This window comes from Lutjanus erythropterus, chromosome 16, assembly GCF_056507025.1.
Source record: "Lutjanus erythropterus isolate fLutEry1 chromosome 16, fLutEry1.hap2, whole genome shotgun sequence".
In the NCBI taxonomy this organism is placed as follows: Eukaryota; Metazoa; Chordata; class Actinopteri; order Lutjaniformes; family Lutjanidae; genus Lutjanus; species Lutjanus erythropterus.
In genome coordinates, this window is record NC_139332.1 from 28,469,189 (window position 1) to 28,495,794 (window position 26,606).

Here is a 26,606-nt window from a genome sequence, read left to right on the forward strand (position 1 = left end):
TGGGACTGACAGCTGAGAGGGGGATACGAAGGGGAGGGGGGGGGACCAAAAAACAGCTGACGGACCCAGCCGCGAGAAAACAACTTGTCGGCAACATCAACTTACTACTTTACAGCAATGATAGCAGTGTTTGTGACTTATGCTAACACCCAAAAACTGAGAATCCTACCTTTGCTTTGCCGGCCTCCAGCTTCTTTTGCCGCTCCTCGTCTTCCATCACCGCGGTCCCTGTGGCTGAAACAAGAGGGAAACTGCTTCATGCGAGACACCAGCGAGTTAAATCTAAAAAACTAACGGTTAAATATCTCTCCTCTGGACTCCAGCTCGCTGACACTCGCGTATACTAGGTGCTGTCTCCTTGTTGGTAGTCCGCCGCCATGTTTTCCACGTAAACATGAGACCCATCTATGATTACGTCGCGTAGGTGCCTTCACGGCAGCCACGCCCCCTCGCATTCCATTAGTGTTGCCTTCACGTGCGGTCAGAAATGTCGCAATGCTCTATGTTAAGTGAGCAGAACGTTATTGTGATATGATGATACAGAATCATCATAAAAGACTTTATTTCACATCATTACATGGCTTTATCAAATATTCTGTTCTGATTGGTCAATGACAATATTTAAAGGTTTGCTTTTTCTGTACAACAGACCGTTGTTATGAAGAACAGACCGTTGCAATGGACACAGGTCTGATCATAGACTCTAGAGGAATTGTTTCATTGGTAAATCACTGATATTTTGACACAAAATATTAATTTTAAAATGATTATAGTGATTTAACAATGATTTTAGGCTATACTCATAACTGTATCCATAGCAACGGTCTGTTGTTCATAACAACAGTACGTACCAACGGTCTGCTGTACAGAAATAACAGAACTAAAAATGTTAATTGACCAATCAGAATCGAGTATTTAACAAAGCCATATAATAATTCCAAATATTCACCGCCCAGAACTACAGTTTGCAGGGTTGGATCAGATTATTTTGTAATGAGACATTTTACTTCAGTAAAACTAGACTGACAATAGAACAAAATAAAAGGTACAAAATGTACTCAGTGTTTTATTTGTCATACATATTATTGGATTACTATTATCAATAATACTTTAAGAGATATTATAATATAGTTACGGAGCAGGTTTTGAGCAGTGCTGCGAGGTAACCAAGTATATATATACTCAAGTACGGGACTTGAGCGCAAGTATCAGTATTATACTTAAATATTTCCATTTCCTGACACTTTACACTTCACAAACATTTCAGAGAGAAATATTGTAGGATACTGTTTCTCCGTTGATTTTACCTGACAGCTGCCAAACATTTAAAGTTTTCAGTTTGTCAAATGTATCAACTTGCTCCATGCTGTTCCTCATCTTAAATTACAGTAAACTTAATAATTTAGAGGCTTAAACGTGAACAAAACAAGACATTTGAGGGTGTGTCTTTCAGTTAAGTTAAATCATAAATTGCAGCTCTATATAAAACACCCGGAAATCAGCTCCACCTCAATGAATAACAAAACTCTACTGAAACATTACTGCTTGATGGAAGATATAATAGTCAGCCTACAAATAGTATATTATTGGATATACTGCATACACAGGGAATTATTACTCTTACTTAAGTAAAGGATCTGAGTACTTTCTTCGCCACTGATTTTAACCACTTTATATACTGTTTAATAGCTTAATCTATAATAATCCAGCATATTGTAAAAGATCATTGAATGTGAAATCTGGATTCGTAGAGTGACCAGTGACTAGAGCTGACAAATGAATGTAGTGGAGTCAAGAGAGCCATATTTCTCTTTGGAGAAGAAATTACAAAATATGAAGGTACAGGTATCTAAAAATTGTATATAAGTATAGTACTTTAGTAAAGGTACTTAGTTACATTCCACCACTGTAGCTTAGTAATCAGACAGTTGTTTAAAACTTCTTAAATAAACCACACGGTTCTGTTATTTTGTCTGTTGGATGAATTGGTAAAGGTAAAACAGACATGGCGGAATCATTTGACACCTTAATGCATCGCAAACATTAATAATACAACCACCATATCTGATGATTTTCATAATGCCATAAATTTCACACAATCTGAGTCCTGCTTAAAACGTCTGCTCAGTTTCTATGGTAACGGGAGGAGAGGTTGCCAGAGCCATCCCAGTTGAGAGGTTTCTTTTATAACACTAAATATTTTCATTTCAAAGCAGTGTTTTTTGTTTTTTTTTTCTACTGAAGACTTCAGCCATCACCTCTCATTTTACAGCTTGGCACTTGATTGGGCTATTCTGAGCACAACAACACTGATATAAACATATTCTCCTTTGAAGAGGAAACATTTGAGCTTCCTTGGCTGAATGGGATGACAAGTAACATGAGAGACTGGCATCAGTTTCTGGGACGGATGGAGACGATAAAGGACGGGGTGGCAAATATTTAACTTACAGACTCCATGTGGAGTTGATCTTAAGTCCACAAATAGTTTTTTATATCATTAAAATAACTAATTTTTACTTCTTGTCTCCTGCAGACATTTTCAGGATGTAACTTACAGCAGTGATAACAAATCCTGACAGTCAGACTGAAATGTTGTTTTGGTTCACTTCATTCATTCATTCATTCATTCATTCATTCATTCATTCATTCATGAACCGCTGATTAAATTGGAGATGTGGGCAGCAATTCAGAGGCCTGGAAGCAGTGATAACAACCAAGGCTGTGACCAAGATTTTAGCCATGTCTTTTTAGTATTTCTTTTTTTTTCATTTCTTTTTACTACTACTATTTTACTACTTTTCTGCCTAATTTCTTTGATTCCTGTTTGTTTTGTTTAAATATTCAAGATTAAGTTTGTCATTTTACAGGGTTGTATAACGAGATGCTAGTTGTTGTCCCATTTATACTATGCATAACAAACAAAATATATTTTAAAAATTATATGCTGTAAATGGTTGAATAAGTAAGTACAATACTAAAAAATAATTTAATTATTATACAAAATACACATTGTTGTTATGTTAAGTCAATTTCACATAAGCATAACCCCACTTTATTAAGGAAAGACATTTTTTAATAAGACAAGTTTTATTTATTCGAGTTAATTAAACTTAAAATTTCTAATATTAAGAAACTTATAAATATGATTTCTTCTAAATAAAAACTAAAAAAGTATTTTGACTCAAACTGATGATTTGAATGAATGTACTGTGCAGAGTTTAATCAAGTCATTAAATTAAGTTTTTAAATAAACATGATCAGCAGACTTCCCAGCATGCATTGTTTGAGAGTTAAAACTCTCCCTTCTTTTCTATGGTTTGAAGAACTGATCTTTCATTTCCACTGAGAAAATCTAAGCGGAAATCAAATTTGCCATGTTAGTCAGTGTGACTGATGAGTCGTTGATTCAACTTGTTGTCTTAAGCTTATTGAACATGTTTTCTCAAGTGCATCTGAATCAATATAAAGTTTATTTGTTTTGTATCATTGCAAAATAACCTCAAGTCAACTTTTCAAATTCAGTCAACTTAAAATTTTAAGGCAGCAGAGACACTAAATAGTTTTTTGTTTTTTTTTTACTGTGTATGTTGTTATATTTTCTGTAAATTTTTACACTTGATTTGTCAAGAAATACTTGAGAATATTGGATACTACACTTTTGATCTCTTTTTCCCCCAAAACAGACAAATTACGGATCTTGAGACTAAAGACTGTATATATACAGCTTGTATAATGTATGTGTATTTGCATAATGTGAACTCCACCTTAGGCAGTTGAAAACTTTTAGCCGTAGTGGGAAATGAATAAATGTTACGTAAAAACATCTTTAAATTAAAGTATGAATGAATGTAGAATTTTTCAATATGATTCATAAAAAATATGACTTTCTCATGGAAACCCTGCAGGACTGGAAGTTACCAAAGAGTGAAAGTTTCTTCTGCTTCTTAGAATCGTTTAAAACATACCAGCAGCAGCAGCAGGAGAGGAGGCTCTGTGTCTTCGGCTGACGGGAGCTGAACAGCTTATAGTCTGACAGATTTTGAATTCCACCCATCTTCTTTTGGACATTCTCACCAATTTGATCCCACCTGCAAACACCCGCTGTCTGCGCAGCAGAGTCCACAGGAACCACTGAGCGTTTGAAAGTTTCGACAGTTTGTGAATTATTGATTCACTGAAGGAGTACTGTGTCAGCAGCAGTTACCCGAGCAACTTTACCAAGTAGACCACAGCAAATAGATCAGGACAGAATTCCATTTAATATGAAAAACACAACAGCAGACATATTCATGCACGAAAAAAACACACACAAACATTTCCAAGAAGTTCAGAGGGAGCGAGAAAATGGACACATTGAAATTAAAATGGAATCAGACAGCAAAAATTAGAGAAAATTATAGGTATTAGCTGTGATTACAAGCATGCGCTTTATAAAAGCATGGCTGAGGGAAAGGAGAGACACCGAGTCATCCATCTCAAACTAATTTGAGAACACTTTGTTGTAAAGGTACATGAATTATCATGAATTCATACATGACTTCATGCATGAAAAAGCATGAATTCATTAATTCATGTGGTTTTGCATGAATTATTGGGCACATACAAGCATTAACTTTATGCAAGAATAATATGCAAAAACTATTTCAATCATCACGATTTCTGAGATTTTAACATTAGAAGCACCAGAAATCCATAACTTCTATGTCCATAAGCTGTTATTTTGACCTTTGACTGCCAAACTCTATTATCTCTCATGATAAATACCAGACTAAGAGATTAATACATTTATTATGTTAGTTAGGGCCCAAGCACTGAAGGGTCTGATGTCCCTATTGGATTTGCTTGAATTATTTTTTCCCCTCTTTTTCTTCACCATCGTCAGTTGCATTTTGAGAGGCAAAATGTGCTTGATGGTGCATAAAACTTATTAACTTAAACTTAAACAAATGCAGCTACAGTTTCCTTTCTTCAGTCTTTTCTCCTCTAATCATTTGTCTTACACTAAAAATGATTGAAAACAGGCAAAAACAGAGTCATAAGAGTTGCTCCCGATCACATCATTATGCAAATGCACGCAAAAGTTCTCTGGACAAGTGTGAGAAAAGAGGAACTGTGTTTATGCTGATGAAAAAAAAAAATATCCTGCTGATTACTGAGACGAAATAAAATGAGACTTGATCACGTGGAGGAAGCTGTTTTCACTAAAACACCAAAACTCCTCACTTCAAAGCTCATTTGCATCCTGAAGATATCACTGTTCTGTATTAAAATATTCATGAGTGGTGGGACTCATCAGTACAGAGACGCGGTGGGTCAGTAGGTTTGTCAGTGCTAAGCTGTGAGCCACGCCACATGGCAAATGCTCTCTTGTTCCTCAGGGGCATCAAGAACATCAGCTGTATGTCTGACATTAATTAACTATTCATGCCTGTAACACACTAATACACCCAACAACAAGTATTTTTATAATTATACTGAAAAGATCAACAGCAGAAGCCATGTTAAATTGTGCAAATGTTTTATTTTCTAACCCATTATTCATTGGCAATGCAATTGTTGTGCCCACAAAGCATGACAGTGATTTAAAATCAGCATATAATTAATTATGTAATATATTTCCACACCCTCATGCTGTACTTTTCATCAAGCTCTTTCTTTTTTTCATTTCTAGCTTAACTGAGTTTTATCAAGTGTCTGAGGAGCACCATCCCCTCCCCTTTAAGTGGGCGACATTGAAAAATAAGATATACAAGTAAAAACTGTAAAATTATCCTTAAGTTGAAGGGATGACAGTATATCAGTACTTGACTGAAGTAGATACAGTGTTTTTAAACTATGCAGTGGTAATTATGGACTTATTTCGAGTAACAATGAGCAATATTCAGATAGAAGAAGTATCTGTTTCTTTTGCAATATTTGTGCTTTCCTGAATAATTGGTATGCAGGTGCCGTCCCTATATCTAGGAATGGAATGGTAATATTACACTCTAAAGACTTTGTAAGTGACTGAATACTTATTTCTGACATTATGAGTAAAATAGCAAAGTCTTCTCCATTGAGAACACAGAGATCATGCCTTTTGTATTGTTTCTGTGAATTCTGGAGGGGTTAATCACCCAAACAAGAGTTAAAATTGTACACAGAATGATACATATCGGTATATTTTAATCTTTTGGCAGATAAATTAAATTAAATTAAAATAAAACAGTAAAAAGGGATTTTGTATCTTTACCAGAACTACACCTTGCAGTGTAAATAAAATGTAAATAAAATGTATCAAAAATGGTAAAAGTTAATAAAATGACAGGGATAAAAATACATAAATAAAGCATCTATGTAGTGGTTACTTAAAAAAAAAACAATGGTGGAATTTCGGATAATTACGTCACTATTTGTAATTGTGTCTGATTGTATATTTACTGTAATTTTTGTCTACCCAGTAGTAGAAGAAGTAGAAGTACTGCTCTGTGATGAATAGAAACTTGTAACCCTCAAATGAAAGCCCTTTAGCTCTATCTAGTGGTCGAACATGGACAGAGACGTCATTATAACTCCTATACGCTAGATGGCGCTAATTAGCGTTATTCTTCCGGTTGGGGGAGCTTGTCAGACAAATCTCGCGAGAGTTCTTCGAGTTTTTGTTAAAACCTCACAGGATGTAAGTAGTAGTCGCTGAACAGAGAGAAACTAAACGGTATGTATTTTATTTAATTACAAAAAGAACAAGAGTTGAGACACTGATAATAAATTATACGTGATTTAAGCTGTGACGGTTTCACGACAGGATAACTTTACTGCGACCTACCGACCGATTTCACATTGATTTAATATAGCTACATGTTAGCTTGTAAATAAGAGTATCAGAGTAAGAGCACTGTCGTCCTATTTCAAGTTAAACATACTACCCGTTTTTCTCTCAGTTAACATAAATTTAAGAGCTGATAGTTGGTCTGTATGACAGAACCATTATTAAAACAAATATTACTTTCAGTTTCATATGAACACTGCAGTAGTGGTAAGATTAACTTAAGTGTTGCATCAAGTACTTCACTTAACTCACTCTTTTTTCACTTAGCAAAAATATTTGATGTATTAGAAGAGTGAGGACTTGAGAACCATTATTTCCAAGTTCAGTTGAGATGTGCTATATTACCACTATATATTGACTCAGACTCAAGAATAAAATATTCATTCATTCATACACAATTATATTATCTGACAGCTGTAGTCATGAGTTACCCTGCAGAGTCAGACTTTACACACAAAATCTGATCAAAAAAATAAAATATGATGCGTTGTTAGTATTTAAAATTGGCTCCAACCTGACCAGTTACAACATTAAAATGTTGCAGACTTGTTAGTGCATCATGACTGAATACAATATGTAACAAAAGCTGCGGTGATATAGCTGAAAAACTGAAGTTTCATATCAGTTGATATCAATAATTATTGATCATGTAGGTTGTGACTGACAGCTCATGTACTCCAAGGGATGGAAGCAGCTCCTATATTATCACTAGACGAGGCAGACAAACTCCAATATCACAATATTTTGACCACATACCTCAACATTGAGTTGTCTCTCTGTTATTACTCAGCTAAATGAGCCATGTTTATTTTCTTCTTTTAGGTCCACTGACACTTGCAGGGATGTATCGGTGTAGTCATCCTCATTAACAATGGCAGCAGTCTCTGGATTGAGGGCCCTGCTCGGCCTCCATCCATTGATGCAGCGCATCTTTGGGCTCATTCCAATACAGCTGGCAACAACCTGCCATCCCAGGAGGCTTTGCAGTTCTACTCCTAAGAGTACTGAGCCAAAGCCACCAGTGAACCCAGAGAATGAATCTCTGCTGGAGAACCTAAACCTCATGGGAGTTGATGTGAATTCGGCACGCAAGCGTCAGCCCGGGGTGCTTCGTAAAGCCTTAACTAATGAGCAAGGCCTCGCTCAGTTCCTGAAAGGCAAAGGTGCCAGCCGCAAAGTCATCGCCAGCATCATATCCCGTTATCCTCGCGCCATCACCCGCTCGATCGAACACTTGGACCAGCGCTGGGAGCTGTGGAGAAACATCTTCAAGACCGATGAAGAAATTGTGACCATTCTGGATCGCTCACCCGAGTCTTTTTTCCGGTCTAGTGATAACGAGAACCTGGAGAAGAACATCACTTTTCTGATCTCGCTGGGTCTGAGCACCAAAGACCTCCATCGGCTGCTGACGACGGCGCCGCGGACGTTCTCCAACAGTTTTGAGCTCAACAGGCAGATGGTGGAGTTTCTGGAGGACACCTGTGCCGAACTCGGCGGGATAAATACAGAGCAGTTTGCTAAAGCCGTCATATCCAGAAACCTTTATATTCTCATCCGAAGCACAAAGAGAGTCAAGACAAACATCGATATTCTGAGAGCTTCTCTGAAACTGAGCGATTCAGAGCTGCTCGCTCTTCTTCAAGGCCCCGGGGCAGAAATTCTGGACCTTTCCAATGAATATCTGAAGAAGAATTTTAATAATCTCCAGGAGAAAATGATTTCACTCGGCTGTCGGAAAGCTGACTTGAAAAAACTGATCACGAGATATCCAATGGTTTTGTACATTGGGCCGGACACGCTGAGCTCTAAACTGGACTGTCTACTAAAGGGAGGAATAACAATCAAGCAGATAGTGGAGAAGCCAAAGGTTTTAGAATACAGCATAATGAACATTACAGGACGACTGGAGGAGCTGAAGAAAGTTGGATACGACTTCCAGAAGAACGGCATTGGTGTGATGGACTTGAGCAAAAAGCGGTTTGTGGCAAAGATGGAAAAACTTTCTGCCACATCAGATGACTGAATGTAACTGTATTATAATGTTGGATGTGTTGTTTAAAGAGTTTATTTATTCGTGTAGTAACCAGAATATGATTTCTGACTTATCTGGTGTCTCTTTTGTAATATTGAAATGTATCTGGAAGGGCTGGAATGTTTTTCTTGTTTAAAGACGGGGCACACAGTTTGTTTTTGATGCACTGGACAAATGCTTCATAACCTTGAAGCATAATGTAATTCAAATTCAACAATCAACTCTCTATGGTTTTGCTTCCTGTGCCTTTAATCATTAAGTGTCAAAAATGTCAGAAAACAGTGAAAAAACACAATTTCCTCTCCCCCAAGTTGTGCCTTCAAATTGCTTGTTTTGTCCAACAAGTGAACCAAAAACAAAAAAAGATATTTGAGAATACCTGAGAAGCTGGAACTATGACATTTGTGGCATGTAACACATAAACAATTAACCATTTATCAAGACAATTGCTGCTTAATTTTCTGGTGATCACCTAATCGATTAATTGACTAATCTCAGCTTTAATATCTAGGTATTTATTGACAAGAAGGTTATTTTTGTAATTCTGGCATCTGTTAAAAAATCCCTTCCCCTTAATGTGAAATTATTTTTCGTGGTCAATGACGAGTAAGATGATTTTTCTTTTTTTATTTGCATTTTGGGAAGTTGACATGTCCACTTTATTCTCATACTGCAAAATAAAAAATATCATCCTCCTCTGATTTATTTTTTCCTTATGCCTGATTTTGACTTCTTCATTTATTTTGACTCAAAATGCAAAATAAATTTTTGTCTTCTCATTTTTCCACCTCATGCATGGCCCTGTACTCTGCCATAATAAGTCACATTGGAAAGCTGTTGGTATTCATGTAACCATGCAGTCCTGAAATAAAAATAAACGTGAGATCCAAAAAGTTTCTTTTAAAAATAAAAAAAATAAAAATAATTGAAAAAAGTATTATTGGTGGGGTTTTTTGCCATCGTAAAAACTAGTATCTCAAGTTGTTTCAACATGTTTATCAAACATATATACAAAGAGTAATGAAATCTGATCAATGATCTGATCCGGTCTACAAACATTAAACAGTTTAATCTGAAGACACCCAACTATCCGGAACCAATGTTTCGTCGGTCAGTACAGGACGGACCTCGCTGAACTGCTGCACACCCGCTTCCTCATGCTGTTGGATTGTTGTTGTGCATGTTAGGGGAACAGAAGTATAATCAAAGTTACCTGTATTGGTTTAGTTTTCACTCTTGACGAGACTTTTAATCGCTGTAAGTTAGCGTTAATGTGTTAGCGAGCCAGTAGCTGCTAACAGCCGTTAGCTGTTAGCTTGTTAGCAGGATCAGTATCTTTAGTTAATCTCACTGTTCGAGCACAGCATGCAACAGTAGATGTTTACTTTGACAGCTTTAAAAGTAATAAGGTAAGTGACTCAAATTTGAGCTAATTTAATCCGCTTTAATCCGACTGGCAGTTTATATGGATGTTAAATTTAGTAGCTAACCTACAGCTGACGTTAAGTCAACTTGTATGAAGATGAGTTAAACATGCAGTACAGAGTTTTTCATGGTTTGTAAGACAAACTTGCAGCTCAGGACCTGAATATAATCATCTAGTCATCATTTGATGTTAAGCATCACTACAATTTGATGCTGTACTTTAATGTATACTCTTATAATCAGTTTATAGCTGGTGCACTGTGCGCTTTCTTATATTTTATTTGACCTTTTCTTCGTTTATTGTTTTCAGTCATAGCCATAGCAATAGGTTAGGTTTAATGCTGCACTGATTAATCAATTATTTGTTATACATTAAACGAACTGCCAAATATTTAGACTATCGATTAGTCGCTTTGGGTATTTATTTTATAAGAAGAAGTTAAAATTCATTGATTCCACCTTTAGTACAAGTATATTTGTATATATGTCTGTACTAGGGGTGTAACAATATATTGAATATCACGATATCAATAAAAAAAAAATTATGTATTGTGACATTATCTGCTGTAGTATTACATGGTTAATAATTATATTTCGTTATTTTTATTCTATGTTATGAAAGGACTGCTACTGACTGCTGCATTGTTTATGTTTTGCAATTGCACATACATTCAAACATTATTTGCTAAAGACGGTTCATGCCATTTTTTTTTTTTGCTCATGCTTAAGTCATAGCTCACTACTGTAGAGAGGTTTTACACGATCGAAAAATACTATCCGCATCAGATTTATTTTTTAATTAAGCGCATTTTTTGAAGTCCTCATTTTTTTTTTTTTTTGATATTATGATAAATATTGTTATGTACACTTGTTTCTTTGTTTTCCCTTTCTGTTAAATGTTTTTTTCATCACATGACTGGAAAGTTTTTTATGTATTGCTAACCCTTTAGCCCTCCACCCCCAAAAGCTGCACGTTTGCAGGATTCAAAGTGATCGGCTAATGTATCGCCATGTTTCAGAAAAAGAATCTGAGAAGGCCTGTGAAGGTGTGATGGAAAAGGTGCCAGAGGAAACCGTTGAACGGAGGACAGATGTAGCTGTAAAGGGTGTAGCTGCCATCAAATCAGAGTAAGTAATTAGCCATCTGTGGAACACAAGAATGCATGAAACTGTGTTCTCGTGTGTTTGTGGCACCGTTGAACCATTCTCTCCTGTGTGAACAATTCAAAAACTCCAGCAACTTGCAGATAAAGAACTGAAGTGTTTTGGCTTTTGGTCTTCATCAGAGTCGTCCTGATCAGGATCCTCAGACTTTTTCCTTTCTCTGTGAGTTTTAGAATAATGTGAAGTTGTGCGAGTCCCTTCACCGCATCATGTCTTGTCCTTCAGTCCTGTTGTTATGACAGTCCATTGTAATGCTGACACCACACCAGTCTGCCTCTTGCAACTCCCCCTTCCCCCAGTAACCGCTTCACACTGCACACTTCTTTGTGCGATGGAGCCATCAGAACGACATGGTCAGCAAAAAGTCTCTGCAGCTATAGTGAACACAGTTGACTTCTTAAACAGAGCATGGATTTAGCTCTTGCACCAGTATTCAGAGGCCACTAATGTGATTTTAGCAGTGAAAGCTGAGGAAGGCAGGTTATTTATTGTGTCATTTGGCAAAGGTTCGTTAATAATATTTAAGCATGATGTAATTTGAGTGATCTGAGAGAAAACTAGACTTCTCCTCCTCCTCTTGGCTCTGGTTTCAGGCTTTAGAAAATCTAGCCTGTGACAGGAGACTTTAGCAAATCACAGGTCTGTAAGACGGTTGACTGTTGACTTTCATTACACACTGGACTCAGGTATTATTTTGTCCATTTGTTCTTCATGATTTCCCTTTCTTCTTAAATTTGCAGGTTCCTAACAACCAAAGAAAAGTTTCATGGATTTGTAGACTCCGAGTGGCAGGGCCCTAAAGGAGAAAAGGCCGGTGAAAATGACAAAGTTGAGGAGACAAATGAGACGTCTGTGGTGGAACCTGATGCCAAAAAGCTCAAACTGGATCCTGAGGAGGGAAATAAAGCGGGAAAACAAGACGGTAAACGACTCCGCGGACAGAATAAGTCAAGGCCACATATGAAACCGACCACCTATGATGAGAAACGACTCTGTCTCTCAGTCATTCAGGTATTAAAATGTAACAGACCATTCACAGATACTACGTGCATTATTTTCCCATCATGATAGTTACTGTCATGACTCTTCTCATTCATGCAGGACAATAGGGAATGCCACTTTGGAGACAAATGCAACTTTGAGCACGATGTTGCACGGTACTTGGCCAATAAGCCCGCTGACATCGGGGAACGCTGCTACCTCTACGACACATTCGGAAAGTGTACTTACGGTCTCACCTGTCGCTTCGCCAAGGCGCACACTACACCCGACTTCAAAACCATGGAGAACGCAGAACTGATGAAGAAGTATGAGGGCAGGAGCATGGTGAGGAACAGCCTGACTAAAGACCTTCAGAATCGCCTGAGGAAGCGTTCGGTGTCCTTCAAGAAGTCAGCGGAGTACCTCAAGACACTTTCGAACAACAAAAAAGAACAGCAAGGGAACGGTAAGAGGAATGAAGAGGTTTTAGATATATTTAGTAGAATAAAAACACACATGGCAGTGCAGATGTGAAGCTCACAGTTTGCATCCTGCCAGTTTTCCTGCTCCTTTCCTGTCAGTCGTTGTCTTCTAATGAGTTTGTTAAGTGGTTTTAAATTAAACCGACACTGACAGAAGTGCAGTAATCAGCTGTAAAAAGGAAGTGTCTCTGAAGTGGCACTTATTGGAGCTTTCATTTAATCAGCTCACCCTATTTTAGTTCAGCAGCATGTCTGCCATCTTCTTCTCATGTTGAACAGGTGTTGAATGACAGCCTGTATCAATCTTCTATCCTTGATTTAAAAGCTCCTTAGCTGCATGGTGTCGCTGCTCATTAAAACATGTTTTATGTTCATTTCCCAAATGTTTTGTATATTAAGACATATTTAATTAAAGTATATTTGAGCAAAATGTGAATAGATTTAAATTAAGTTGTATAATTCAGGTTTTTCGACACACGCAGGTGATGCTTGTGCTGCAGGTCCAACAGGAGGGGAGCAGGATGCGTCTACTGAAGCAGAAACACAGGTACAAACCTCCACTCAGTGCACTTCCTCTTACATGTAAAAGTTTGACACTTGCTTGAAGTGTTTTTTGAAAAAGAGTTAAGGAACTTAAAGTGAGATGGAAACGCCTCTTCCAAATAAGTTCTGACACGGCAAACATTTAGTTCACATGACTGATCAGCTGTTTCTGCACTGAGAGAAGAAGACGGCATAAAAGAATAAATAAATAAAAAAAAGAATTTTTCTCTCATAGAAGCTGGCAGGTTTTCTCTCTTCTTCTTCTTCTTTAAGGTTTATTGTTCATGGACAAACAGCTGTATTTGTCTCTTGTTCGATTATTTGATTACAGAGTCTTTGCTTTGGGTGTTTGGGCTGGGGCTGGGGGGATCGAAAAGTGAAAAGTATTTATTTTACTAGTATTTTTGTGATCTGTTGCAGGCCAGCCCAGATAAGCCGCCTCCAGTGAAGACTGTCGGTCCACTGACCGATGCGGATGTCATCAAGTTGCGTCCATGTGAAAAGAAACAGGTACATCTCAACCAACTGTCTTTCCCCCAAAATAATATTTTCCTAAAGTTGTTTGGTGACTAATTAATTTTAAACAGCACAAGGTATATTATGTAATCTATTTTCTTGCAATACAAATGTACAAAATAATAAAAAAAACAGCTGATACTGATAAGAATTTAAAGCTACTACAAGAAACTTAAATATTTTGCTACTTTGAGGGCCCCTGTGGACAAAATGAGTAGCATCTCCACTGCTGCAACCAAAAAATATAACCTCAATACGTAAATAAAAATCTCCCATTGATTTATTTTAACTGGCTAACGCACTACTTATTGTAACTCTGCCAGGGGAAATATAAGCACAGGCTTGTTTCAACTGATTTCTGGGAGAATTGATGTGGTGGTAGACTAATGGCCTCGTTTGTTTATGTAGGTCATGAAGGGTCATAAGGTATAATAACCAGTTAAAAACTCCTTGTAGTAGCTTTAAGAGGATATCTGCACAAATAAAATTTCTGCTCTGGTATTGTGGGTTAATGTCTAAGGGTGTATTTTCTTTGTCTCTGTGTTCAAGGTGGACTTTAAAGACAAGCTCTACCTCGCTCCTCTAACCACTGTGAGTATTTCCTGACTGAAATGAGTGCTGAAGTAATACGCCACTAATATACCAAATTAAATTGAATGCTGACCCATAAGTAGGGTTTTGCCTCATTAATAGCAGTGTTTCCATCATATCAACATTTCCATATATGACAGTTTTGCGGAAAAACCAATGCTTGCTTTAGGTGGATTTTGCCTTTTTCAAAAAGTTAACATGCTCAGTTCTTCTGAATATGTTCTGATGTTGGGAAAATTTAACTCACATGACTGATCAGCTGTTTCCACTCCAAGAGAAGAAGACGATGACAAAGAGGTTGAATCTGCTGTCATGAATAGAGCTGGCATTAAAGAATAATTACAACTTGCCCGCTTGAAAATCGTGCAAACCTCTCTTTTTCTCTCATAGAAACTTGCAAATGTTTGCTTTGAATTTGCTTGACAATTAGATGGAAAGACGGCTGATGATTCCTTCTGTTTCCTCAGTGTGGAAATCTGCCTTTCCGTCGTGTCTGCAAGCGCTTTGGAGCAGACATCACCTGTGGGGAGATGGCCATGTGCACAAACCTGCTGCAGGGGCAGCAGTCAGAGTGGGCGCTCCTGAAGCGGCACGAAAGTGAAGACATCTTTGGCGTCCAGGTGATGTCCTCGTAGATTATTGAGACTGACTATGTTCATGTTGTTGTCACAAACACAGTGTTTATTTTTCTGTAAAGAGCATTTATTATGTGAGAGAAGATTTCTTCAGTTCTGAAGTCCACGCTGTGTCTCCAGGTGGAGGGCTGCTTCCCCGACACCATGACGAGGTGTGCAGAGCTCATCAACAACAACACTGAAGTTGACTTTGTGGACATCAACTCCGGATGTCCCATTGACCTCGTCTACAAGAAGGTAAACTCCCTCTGAAACCAAGTTGTCCCAAAATCAACATTGTCACATCACAGACAATAAATCTGTTTTTCAACAGCGGTTGAGACAGAATCAGTGCACAAAACATGGCAAGGCCTAACATGGTACAATGAGGTGTAAGAGTTTTACAGTCAGACAGACTTTTGTCTTTTATGATTGACCGTATAAAGCACAGATGTCGAGACTTTGCAGGAAATATTAAACATCAATATGACGCTCTCAGACAGATGGTGTTTGTTTGCTTTGCCTCATCAGGGTGGCGGCTGTGGCTTGATGACACGCAACAGAAAGTTTGAAGAGATAATCAAGGGAATGAACTATGTAAGTTTGGATCTTTTTACATGATGTAAAGCATTATAGCTATGTTTTTCAGTGTGCTGGAAATACAACAAGTATTGATTCAAAACAAATAAAGAGTGCAACTGTACCACGAAAACAGTCTCCTTTTTTGGCGTGGATTACATGTACAGTGACTATTAAGGCTGAATGAAAACATGACTTTTTCTGCTTGAAGGTCCTTGATGTCCCTTTGACAGTCAAGATCCGCACTGGTGTCCAGGAGAAGAACAACATAGCACACAAGCTCATCCCTGAGATGAAGAAATGGGGAGTCTCAATGGTCACAGTGAGTGTCGTGGTAGAAAAACCAGTAATAAATCAGCCACACATGATCTGCTTTCCTCTCTTTTTCCGTGTGGTCGTTCTTAAACAAATGAGATGTGATGTAAGCATCACACAAATATGATGACGCACCTCTGATGCTGTTGTTTTCGTGCAGTTGCACGGCCGATCCAGAGAGCAGCGCTACACGAAGTTAGCTGACTGGGACTACATCAACACCTGCTCTAAACTGGCCAGTCCTGTCCCACTTTTTGGTACGTGGATGTGCAAAGGCTGCAGCTGCAAATAGTGCAGAACAGGACAGGATGTAACATATTTTAACATGGAAGAAAATTTCCTTTTATACAAATTAGAAATCTCAAGGTTGTGAAATCATGCAAAGGCTGCTGGTGATAAGGTGATCTAAGATAATCTGTGTTTTTTGTCCCAGGTAATGGAGACATTCTGTCCTATGAGGACGCCATGAAAGCAAGAGAGACTGGGGTTTCTGGTATTATGATTGCAAGGTTGGTGCCACTTAAATGATTACACACAGTATAGACAAAATATTTAATATGTCAAGTTATTACATGGTCTACTCTTAACCCTTAATCTTCAGGATGCCTTAAGAAATGTCTTATGTCTGTCATATATTCTCATACATTTTGCCACTCTTCAGCCTCCACTGGTGTGCCTGCAGTTCAGCCATGAATTTAACTCTTTGCAACAAATGGTCACTTTTATTTTTTTTTAAACTCATGCATAAGTTTAGCAAAGTGGGAGTCAGTTTCAGCCCTTAAGCTGTTTCTGCCATGCAGCGCTGCATGCTTGATTTTTCTCGTGTTTGGCTGTCTTCAGAGGTGCTCTCATTAAGCCCTGGATCTTCACCGAAATAAAGGAGAGCAGACACTGGGACATCTCGTCCAGCGAGCGACTGGACGTCCTCAGGGATTTCACCAACTTTGGTCTGGAGCACTGGGGCTCCGACACCCGCGGCGTGGAGAAGACCCGCAACTTCATGCTGGAGTGGCTCTCCTTCATGTGCAGGTCGGCAGTGACGTGCTCTTCAGTATATTGTATTTCTTCTCATGTGAACCAGCCATATTCATCGCTGCTTGTCACTTGATACAGAAACAGACTCCATATGAACATTGTGGTAGTATTACAGTCTTTTAATAGCAAACTGACTGATAGTTCTGGTGTCATCTCACAGTGTTTGGCTATCATTTCTGTTTCCCGCCTATCTCTGTCTGTCAGGTATATTCCAGTGGGCCTGTTGGAGCGAGTGCCTCAGAAGATCAACGAGCGACCTCCGTACTACATGGGCAGAAACTACCTGGAGTCGCTGATGGCGAGTCAAAACGTCGGTGACTGGGTCAGAATTAGGTGAGTCTGAGACACCAAGCTTAACTCTTAAATGTATGCATTAATTTACTGATTATAACCTCTATTCTTTTTATCTTTTTCCAGTGAAATGCTACTTGGACCTGTACCGAAGAATTTCAACTTTATGCCCAAACATAAAGCCAACTCCTACAAGTGAATTTCTCGTTGCTAAAAAGCATCCAGGCTTTTTGTTGTTTTTTTTATTGGCTCTAGAGAACAGAGATATAAGAGAGAAAATCTGTTGTTTTAAATGACGAAGGGTATCGAATAGTTTGTTTATTTGACCTGTGGTGCAGCAGTGGAATACATCTGTGTTTGTGTACTTTAATTATATACAATAAATTCTTTTGCCACACTAAGAAATGTCTGTCTTTTATATAATTCTACTGGTTAAAGAGAAAAGTTCTGATTTATCGTTATGGATTAACTTCATAAACTGAAATTAAATGGATATTTAGCTTCTAGTATGGAAACTGGAAGAAAAAGATAGTTGAGTTTAATTTTATGTTGAAATTCAGTGGAAATAAATACACTGTTAATGACACCCCATACACTTTGAGTCACCGGTTTATTAGGTTCAAGTCTGAAATGTATAGCAACACAATGATTCTATTTTAATGTACATTTAATCTATTTTAATGTAACGAAATTTACATACAGTACATGAGGAGGACACTTTATAATATGATGCAGCACCTGAAGGAAAACCCAGTGTTGACTAAATGTAAAAAGTAATATCCATGCTGTTATTAGCTAAATTCTAACATGCTTAGTGAAAAGTTAGAGATGTAGAAAGGTATTTTTTTTCTTTATTACTCACAGTTAATTCTGGAAAATACTTTCCAGTTATAGCTGAGCACAGATTTATGTTTCATGTGTTGTAAAACTGTCCAGAAATGTATTTGGACACATTTGGTGCCTGTAGATTTCCATGGTCCATATGTATGTACAGCACTGAGGCAGTATTTCAGTATATGGAGTGAAACTGTGGAATTCCCTGGACAATGATTTAAAATGCTGAAAAATTTAGGGACAAAATATGAGAGAATTACAAACTTACTGGTTACGTTAAGATGATGGTATTTGGGTGGAACTGATTATTTTAAGTGACTGTATTTAAGTATGTATTGTTGAATATTTATACGATCTGTGAAAAGTAAAAGGCCATCTGTTCCTGTTTCTTTTCTGGTCATGGAATTTGAATTTTATGTAAAAACTACTGTTTTTTTTGTGGCAGTGGCATCGAAAAATACACACTGAATTGCACAATATTAAACGAAATTCAACTTAAAGTTTAAATTACTCTAACTTGTGTTTTATACTGCCACATTTTTGCCAACAAAATTGATGTTAAAGAAAACAGTAAATAATAGTCATAATATTTCATTTGTATAACACTTCACAAAAGAAATGCAACTCAAAGAAATTACATGCAATAGGCGGTTCACATGACCATAAAACAGGGATAAAATGCCATAAAATTAATGTAAAATAAGAAGGAAAATAAACCCAACTTGATAGTAATAATATTTAAAAAATAAGATAAAGTTAAGAATAGTGTATAGAATGAAAATAGACATAGAAAGAGCATACAACAGAAAATGCCACGATTAATGTAAAATAAGATGGAAGATAAAATGTTACATAATAAAATGTTGGTCAGTTTATTTGTTTTAGAATAACTAAAAAATTAGCCTCTCTTCTTTTCTTGGCCTTTCCTTCGCAGCAAACAGGCGGTTTTCATTCACACACCTGCAACTTTAATTGAGCAGCAAGAGCCAATCAGCAGCCGCCAGGTGCAATCAATCAGTTCACTTCACACCACTATTTGCAGCAGGAGGCCCAGTCTTTATCTGGCTTTCAGCGTCTGCAGAAAGGCCTTTCACTTGGATCCATGGCTGGGATCAGGGTTGAGTTGCTGCTGGTGGTCCTGACTGGGACTCTGCTGCAGGTTTCAGCCTGGGACATGGAACATATTGATTTTGTCCCTTGGGTTCAAGAACAGAGTGTTACATCATCAGGTAAACCACTGCGAATGACACAGTACTCCTTTACCGTTTTTAGGTGTGTTTCAAATGTCTTGTCACCTGTTATTGTGGCGCCAGCTCAGTAAATCAGGGCCTGTATATACCCTAAAGTTGTTCTTTAAAACCAGACCATGTGTAACTTTTGAAGGAAGACGTGACAGTTCATCCTTTTCCAAGTAAGAAGGAATAAAAGACACTTGCTCAAACACACAAGGGTTTTAGCTGCTGCAGCCTTAAGTACTTGGTCTCATGACCTGTTGCATTAATGTTTGCAAACTGAAGGAGAGGGTGACATGAGACACTATATAGATTAATTAGAAATGGTCATGTTGAGCTGCAATGATTTTAAATTAATTGCCAATACTTCCCTAATCAAGTGGTTTGAGTAATTTGAGAAATAAATTCTGATTCTGGCTTAAATTAATATTTTTTTTGGTGTCTGTAAAATGCTGGGTGACACTTTCACCAAACTAGTTTATTCATGATGCATCAACAAACATGCAAGTAAAACAAGAATTGACACTTTAAAAAGCCTTTCTGTTGCCTTTATCTATTAGCTGCTTTTAAACCATTTTAATCTAATTTTGTTTTAAGTTAAATGCTCAACTAGAGGAGTGTTTCTAATAGATGTTTACTACATGTAAAATTAGTTTCCTCAAGTTCTTCAGAGCCAGATGGAAATGTGTTTGGGCTAGCTGTAGTACAATGTGGAAGTTTTTCAAGGCTTATGGCACTAAAATGTTAAATTTTACACTTGATACAAATATTACACATAAGGAAATGGCTGAAGCTTTTTGACTGCGTTCACCTGCAACAACCATTTCTCTTACTTCCAGATGGCTACACTGAGCACGAGGAAGAGGAGCATCATGAAGTGTATGACGACAACTCTTACGATTTTACCAGCCATGGAACTGAAGTAGAAACGGATTTTGACCCAAGTCTCTGGGACAGCGGCGCATACAATGGATTCCAGGTGGTATCTGAGGTCCAGCCAAAGACCTGGGCCGGCAGCACCAAGAGTTCTCCTGAGCTAGATGTGGTTTGCACTGATGTTGGCTTCATAGTTACTCTGCCAGAAGGTCCATTAAGTGAAGTTAAAAGTTTAGGTATGTACTTGTCCGTTAATTTGAAATGGTCTTAATTTTGCTGAATGCATGCTAATTATGTTTTTTTTTTTTTTCCCCCACCAGGCACAGAGGGCCTGATTCCTGTCATGAGTGCTGAAGCATCTTGTGAATATGAAGTGGACCCTTATGAGAAGACATTAACTGTACCCTTCGCTGGATGCAATGTGAAACTTGTAGCCACCTGTCATGTATGTGTAATGAAACTGAAGTCACAGCTTTGGCTCTGTCATATCTTTTAAAATCTTAAGCTGGATCGTGTTTAATCGATGTAGTTCTGCTTGGATGTCTTCACCCAAAAGCTCGTATTCATAAATTGCAGATTAACAGCTACAGCCTGCAGTTGTTGTATGAGGATGAGCTCGGTGAGACGCGAGTTGCTGCTGCATCTTGTGAGCAGGAGAGGACTGGAAAGTTGGACCATAGCCAGTTCCTTCGTGCCGGTGGCCAAACCACAGTAAGGTGCCCAGACTCAACCACCATGCCGCCAACAACAACGGCGGCAACAACAGCACCGTCAAAGGCACAAAGTGAGTGCAACCTTGATGCAGAAAATGAGCAAAATATGAAATTCTGAACAACTTAACATGTGTGGTTGCTTCTAAATTGTTTCAGATTGTGCTGTAGCCGATGGGGAGAGGGTGACTTGTGGTCAGCCAGGAATATCATCCTCGGACTGTGAAAAGATGGGATGTTGTGTGTGCGCTTCTAAATCTGCCTGCTACTACCCAGTGGATGGTAAGGCTTCTGTTTCAGGAGATTTTTGCAAACATCTGAACAGGAACCATGTATTCAAGGTGACAGTGCAAAGTGAGCCATAGATGGTTCTACAAAACGTGTAGAAAGGGTAAGATGGGTGGATATACTTACAAGACAGAAAATATAGCCCTCAACAGCAATGTTGCTAGAAAACTGCCTTGGCGTCTTTTTCTTGCTCTGTTCCCTGTTCAAGAGAATCTTCTTTGTATTTGAATTGCTTTTTCTGGTGCGATTTTCCCCTCTTTTAGAGTGCACTGCAGATAAACACTTTGTTTTTGCCATCCGCCCCGACTCTGCATCCATCCCTGTGGACCCCACCAAGCTCGTCATCCCCGGGAGTCCAAACTGTAAACCAGTCATTGTTAATACCAAAGTTGCCATCTTTAAGTTCAAAGTTTCCGAATGTGGAACTCGTGCCTATGTAAGTTGTTCCCTTAAATCTTATGATTTGGTTTCCATGCAATTTTAACAAGTTGTGCTTGTAGCTAAAATGGTACTTGGCCTTGTCAAGTGATGTCAGGTTGTGGCGTTAAGAAGTTGCATCTCATTCTGGTCCAAAACTGGATAGAACAGGTGTTTAGCCAGTAATAAGACTTGTGGACACTTACCTTACACTGAGTGCTGATGCTTCTTAAGTAGCTGGGAAAACAGAATTTAATGCTGAAGCCCATTAAACTCAGTTTTTGTGTAAAATTATCATTGAGGAAAGATTCACACCCTGACATGCCAGTGTATTGGTTGTCTTAGTTGAGCAACATGTTGCAACTGGGTTTCTGATTTTAATGTTGGTAACTATATGCAGAGTCTTGTAATTCTGACATTTTAAGCAATCACTCTGAAACAGACCACTCACTGCTTTCCTCTAAAGATGAATCATTAACAATATTTAAGAATGCACTTCAAATATGCTAGTGGTCTCAGGCAGTAAATGTACTGTTATAACTTGACCTGAGGCATGAAAAGCTTCATTTGTCTTGACAGGAAGTTGGTGAGACAAAGATCTACTTGGCTGAAGTGCAGTCTATTGTCCAAGCTCTGAACCTCAAGTATGGCATCATTACAAGAGGTGACCCGCTCAGGTTAGTGGGTTAAACTGCACTTCTGCTGGCACAACTCTGCCAATCATGGACCTAAGCTGCAGGAGTGAGTCCTAACACCTCTGGTTCCCTCATCTTGAAGTTGTGGGTTTTGATTCCTCAAATAGGGTCCTAACACGAGCTTAAAATGCTGATGTGGTGGTCTGAGTCAAAATTAATCACTAAATACTCTGAATTTTGAAGCATTTGTGCATCTTAAAACATTAGCATTTTTATATCTAGCAATTGAATTTGTGCTTCGAAAATCAAGTAGTCATGGCAGAATAAATATCAAACTTTTATTCAAAGCTCATCAATGCATAATTTGTGCAGCACTTTGTAGTTGTCCTAGTAACTGAATCTGGTCTTGCAGCACACTGGCATATTAATGTTCACACTACATGCATGTGTAGGTGACACTTTGAAAGCAATGCTGTCTTTTGTAGGTTTATGGTCGAGTGCCGCTACAGCAAATCTGGCACTGCTCAGCGATCTCTGGCCAGTGTTGGCTACATGGTCAAGACCCCACCTTCAAACTTGCCATCATCAGTCGTCGGCAATGGCTTATATGCTGTTCAGCTGAGAATCGCTAAGGGTAGGTTTTGTGTGCATTATTTTTCCAGTCTAAATTAAAAGTTCAGTCTTGAAACTTACTGGGCTGAGATTGGTTACAATTTGAGAGCTACTTCTGAACAGAGGTGGAGTATTTTAATTTCCAATTGGTTTTGCTTGTTCAGTGTTATCTTTTACTACTGGTTCTAGCATTTTTAGAAGATGGAGGCATTTGTCAGCAAGATTAAAAAACACTGAGCTTGAAGGTAGTTGACTCAATTATGTAGACATATGCACAATGCCTCCTTATCTTGACAAAGTCACTTCCTGTATATTTTCAGTTTGAAAGAATTAGTCTTTACTTCAGTTGGCTAAGCAATTAACTAAAATTGTTACATTTGGTCAATTTTAATGACTTTGCTCGTCATCTTCCAACAGATGACACATATTCAAGCTACTTTCCCACATACCATCAGCCCTTGCGACTGCTCCTTGGCAAGCTGGTGCATCTCGAGCTGAACCTGCTCTCTCCAAGACCAGACGCAGTTGTTCTCGTCAACTACTGTATAGCTTACCCTCGCTCTGCAAAGAACGCACTGGTGCTTGTGTATGAAGGGTAAGCATGTTTGACCTCACTACACATGCATTTAAAACCTAAGCTTGTCTGTCAACTCATGAGTCATGTTGGTCTCTGCAGGTGCGCCAACCCTTATGATAAAGGGGTGTCCATCCTTCAAGTCAGTGACCTTCCCAATAATCGCCACCAGAGGCGATTTGTGGTCAAGGCCTTCCAGTTTATGGATCAGAAGACAAACAAGTACCTAAATGAGGAGGTGAGTATTCAGAAAACCATTGGGGTCTAAATGATCTAAGCTGTTCTGTATGCAACAGGTGCAGACTAAAATGAAGACTGCAAAAAGGATATATTAACTTGCAAAAAGGATATATTAACTTGGACTGAACCTTACCTGTTGACTGACTCTTACTGTTATGATTGCAAAGAACAATTTAAATTGTAGAAGTAAAATAAATCTCCTTCACTGGAGATTTTGTAGAGGCAACCTGTCACTAAAGGATGAACAAACTTGTCTCAAATGACTCTTTCTTCCCCCTGTAGATCTATTTCATGTGCTCAACAGAAGTTTGTAGGCCAGCAGAAAAGACATGTGAAGAGCGATGCTTTGATGGAAAGGTGAGTCTCTGAACCTTCAAAGTGTTTCACAATCATCTTTAATGTCTAATCTGTTTCCTTTGTTTCTAGACATCATGAGGATTGGCAGCTGAAGACTAAAATAAACATTTTAAATACAGTAACGGGTCTTGGTGGTTTCTGTGATATGTAGATGGGAAACATAACTGGTCTGGGATCTGAGTCATCTTTTGAAGTGTTACTCCCTTGGTAACTTTGAGGCATGCTTAAGTGGTGAACAAAGGTTGCATAATTGGGTTTATAGTCCCTTAATCAAGCTCAGCTCTGACTACATACTTGTATTTATCCCCAGTTTTAGGAACAGATCAACATTTTGCAATTATAGGTTCAAGGACAGTTTCATTGCTGTTTGAGCTGAAGACTTTCTCCACTGTATTGTGGATGAAGGGAAAACTAAACGGAATGAACATGCAAAGGGGCTAATGGAAATAATTAACACCACAGTGAGACACTTCAACCTTTTTTGATTGTAGGATTTGTTGTATTTTAGCTAGTTGTACCTAAACTTGCAGTGTCATGTTCAACATGCAACTGCCAGCTCAGGCTGTGGAGAGACTTAAGGAAGCTAGTGATTCTTCATCGCTTAAAAGACTAAAGCTTTTAATGCTGGAGGAACGCACTCATCAGAATTTGTAGAGGTGATTATGAATCAAGATGTGTTATGCTATATAGGGAAATGTACAGGACAAGGGCACTTCTTTTATGGTGAGCAGGAAAACAATTGTGAGTAAATGGTGCAAACAGGACCTCATAAGACAGTGGGTGGACCACTGAAGTCCTGTACAACAGTGTTTCCCCAACCCTGGTCCTCAGGGCCCACCGTCTTGCATGTATTGTTTCCCTGCTCCAACACACCTGATTCAAATGATGAGCTCATCAAGCCTCTGCAGAAGCCTGACAACAACCTGATCATTTGAATCAGGTGTGTTGGAGCAGGGAAACATCTAAAACATGCAGGGCAGTGGGCCCTGAGGACCAGGGTTGGAACACTGACTCATGTCCTGAGAAAACAAACATTGGGAGTTGAGTAAAAATGAGAAGTGGACTGCTTATAAAACTGCTGGAGCATTTGTATAGAGACTGAGAAAGTTAAGCCTCTGACACTAAGTCTGTAACAAGAATTAAAAGCAAAACTATAGCACTACAAACAGGAACTGCCTTTCTCTTTCTTTGGGCATGAATGTGTTTAAAAGCAGTGCAAAGGACATGGAATCTTCAGTCAACTGCATGCACAAAGCACTTTATTTTGTCTAAAGTGTCACTAAACAGGCCTGTGCAATGACAAATTGTCTAAGTGAGTACATGGCCAGTCCCTCCAGGATTTTACAGGTTGTCTTTGGAATTGTTGTGGCCTAAAATTTCAAGTTTCTTTGCTCTGTTTTGTTGTCCTTGCTCTTTGAACTGTGTAACATTAAGCCAAGATGGTGCAATCAAGACTGACAAAAGACAAGTCAGAACACAAGTTTACAGCAACACAAAAATCCCAGGCTGAAAATCAGCCAAGATCAACAGTCCCACCACAAGAAGCTTAACTTTTTATTTTATTACTGGGTAACTGGTGCATAATGGATAACTCTTCCTGCCCACTGTCTCGGGTTGCTCTGGTCTGCACCCCTCTGACTTCTTTCTGTCCCAAATGCATTAAAAACGATCTTCAGTCTTCCTTGAAAATTTGGAAACAATTCAGGCAACATTTTAATCTTTCTGCTCCAATTCCATTTGGCCTTATTTGTAAAAATCACTTGTTTCCTCCCTCTAATTTAAATATAGCTTTCATTCTATATTTTCCTCTCTCAGATTTATATTTTGAGGGCTCATTTGCCACTTTTTCATGGCTAACGGATTTAATGTCTTTTCTGTCATTAAAAGAGAGAAATATTAAAGTTTTACAAAAGGTGGCAACCTCTTGTCTCGTATGTAAATAAGCAGATCTCTCTGGATCACAACTGACTCTCAGTGCACCCCCTTTTTGAAATATACATCCTTTTATCATTATTTTATTGCATTTTCTTATTATGTGTGGTCATTGTGAGAGTTTTGGGGGTGGGTGGTAATATTATATATGTATGTATTATATATATATAAAGCCTTGCTGAGATTAAAAATCTCTTTCAAGAGTAACCTGGCAAGGAGGGCAGCGTAAAAGCATAAAAAATTACAAGTTACAACAATACAAAGAAACAGACATATACGACTGTCATACCCAACAAATGAATGAAACCACTCATGAAGCAGGAACAACTTCTAAAATAATTTTGGCAAAACTTTGGAGGAAGGCGTTGTTTTATTTCTGGTGTAACACACCAGAAATAGGAGGTCGAGCACTTGGAGCACACTTCTATACTTACATGCTGTATTTGCCATTTGTATGATGCTGGTTTCCAATAAAAATATATGAAAAAAAAATAATAATTTAAGTGTAATTTACATA

At 38.3% G+C, this 26,606-nt stretch overlaps 4 protein-coding genes across 5 annotated transcripts in view; 3 read left to right on the forward strand and 1 right to left on the reverse strand.

The window, feature by feature from the left end:
* The window catches only part of akap9 (A kinase (PRKA) anchor protein 9), a 79,931-nt gene extending 79,536 nt beyond the window's left edge, over positions 1-395 (reverse strand). Inside the window, exon 1 of the mRNA XM_084738599.1 lies at positions 170-395. Within this exon, the coding sequence (XP_084594725.1) occupies positions 170-217 (48 nt within the window). The 5' untranslated portion in view covers positions 218-395. The remainder of the gene's footprint in view (positions 1-169) is intronic.
* A 6,233-nt stretch (positions 396-6,628) lies between these two features.
* On the forward strand, positions 6,629-8,956 carry mterf1 (mitochondrial transcription termination factor 1). Its single transcript, XM_084738901.1, has 2 exons — positions 6,629-6,697; positions 7,634-8,956. Exon 2 carries the CDS (start codon positions 7,683-7,685, stop codon positions 8,835-8,837), a length of 1,155 nt encoding a protein of 384 aa, XP_084595027.1. The 5' UTR covers positions 6,629-6,697; positions 7,634-7,682; the 3' UTR covers positions 8,838-8,956.
* Positions 8,957-11,242: 2,286 nt separating this feature from the next.
* Positions 11,243-17,787, forward strand: dus3l (dihydrouridine synthase 3-like (S. cerevisiae)). 2 transcript variants are annotated; one of them, XM_084738899.1, is made up of 15 exons: positions 11,243-11,399; positions 12,176-12,446; positions 12,537-12,882; positions 13,381-13,445; positions 13,862-13,951; positions 14,507-14,548; positions 15,016-15,168; positions 15,304-15,420; positions 15,694-15,759; positions 15,953-16,063; positions 16,217-16,313; positions 16,490-16,565; positions 16,897-17,085; positions 17,296-17,424; positions 17,509-17,787. In XM_084738899.1, the coding sequence occupies exons 1-15, from the start codon at positions 11,272-11,274 to the stop codon at positions 17,579-17,581; spliced, it is 1,953 nt and encodes a 650-aa protein (XP_084595025.1). In that variant the 5' UTR covers positions 11,243-11,271; the 3' UTR covers positions 17,582-17,787. The 2 variants fall into 2 exon arrangements, with proteins under 2 accessions (XP_084595025.1, XP_084595026.1); XM_084738900.1 differs by having other exon boundaries at positions 13,399-13,445.
* Positions 17,788-19,287: 1,500 nt separating this feature from the next.
* LOC146313275 (zona pellucida sperm-binding protein 4) lies at positions 19,288-24,220 on the forward strand. The gene is made up of 11 exons (XM_084739458.1): positions 19,288-19,445; positions 20,288-20,560; positions 20,645-20,769; positions 20,901-21,108; positions 21,194-21,316; positions 21,586-21,758; positions 22,319-22,416; positions 22,860-23,008; positions 23,404-23,581; positions 23,663-23,798; positions 24,083-24,220. Exons 1-11 carry the CDS (start codon positions 19,319-19,321, stop codon positions 24,167-24,169), a joined length of 1,677 nt encoding a protein of 558 aa, XP_084595584.1. The 5' UTR covers positions 19,288-19,318; the 3' UTR covers positions 24,170-24,220.
* Positions 24,221-26,606: the final 2,386 nt, after the last annotated feature.

Excerpts from the sequence above, each read along its gene's own strand:
- mterf1 (XM_084738901.1), top strand. The coding sequence starts at position 7,683 with ATGGCAGCAGTCTCTGGATTGAGGGCCCTGCTCGGCCTCCATCCATTG.
- dus3l (XM_084738899.1), top strand. The coding sequence starts at position 11,272 with ATGTATCGCCATGTTTCAGAAAAAGAATCTGAGAAGGCCTGTGAAGGT. Across the intron at positions 12,447-12,536 it reads TCTGTCTCTCAGTCATTCAG|GACAATAGGGAATGCCACTT; the intron begins GTATTAAAATGT and ends TCATTCATGCAG. Across the intron at positions 15,760-15,952 it reads TAATCAAGGGAATGAACTAT|GTCCTTGATGTCCCTTTGAC; the intron begins GTAAGTTTGGAT and ends TTCTGCTTGAAG.
- LOC146313275 (XM_084739458.1), top strand. The coding sequence starts at position 19,319 with ATGGCTGGGATCAGGGTTGAGTTGCTGCTGGTGGTCCTGACTGGGACT. Across the intron at positions 20,561-20,644 it reads AAGTGAAGTTAAAAGTTTAG|GCACAGAGGGCCTGATTCCT; the intron begins GTATGTACTTGT and ends TTCCCCCACCAG. Across the intron at positions 21,317-21,585 it reads CTGCTACTACCCAGTGGATG|AGTGCACTGCAGATAAACAC; the intron begins GTAAGGCTTCTG and ends CCCCTCTTTTAG.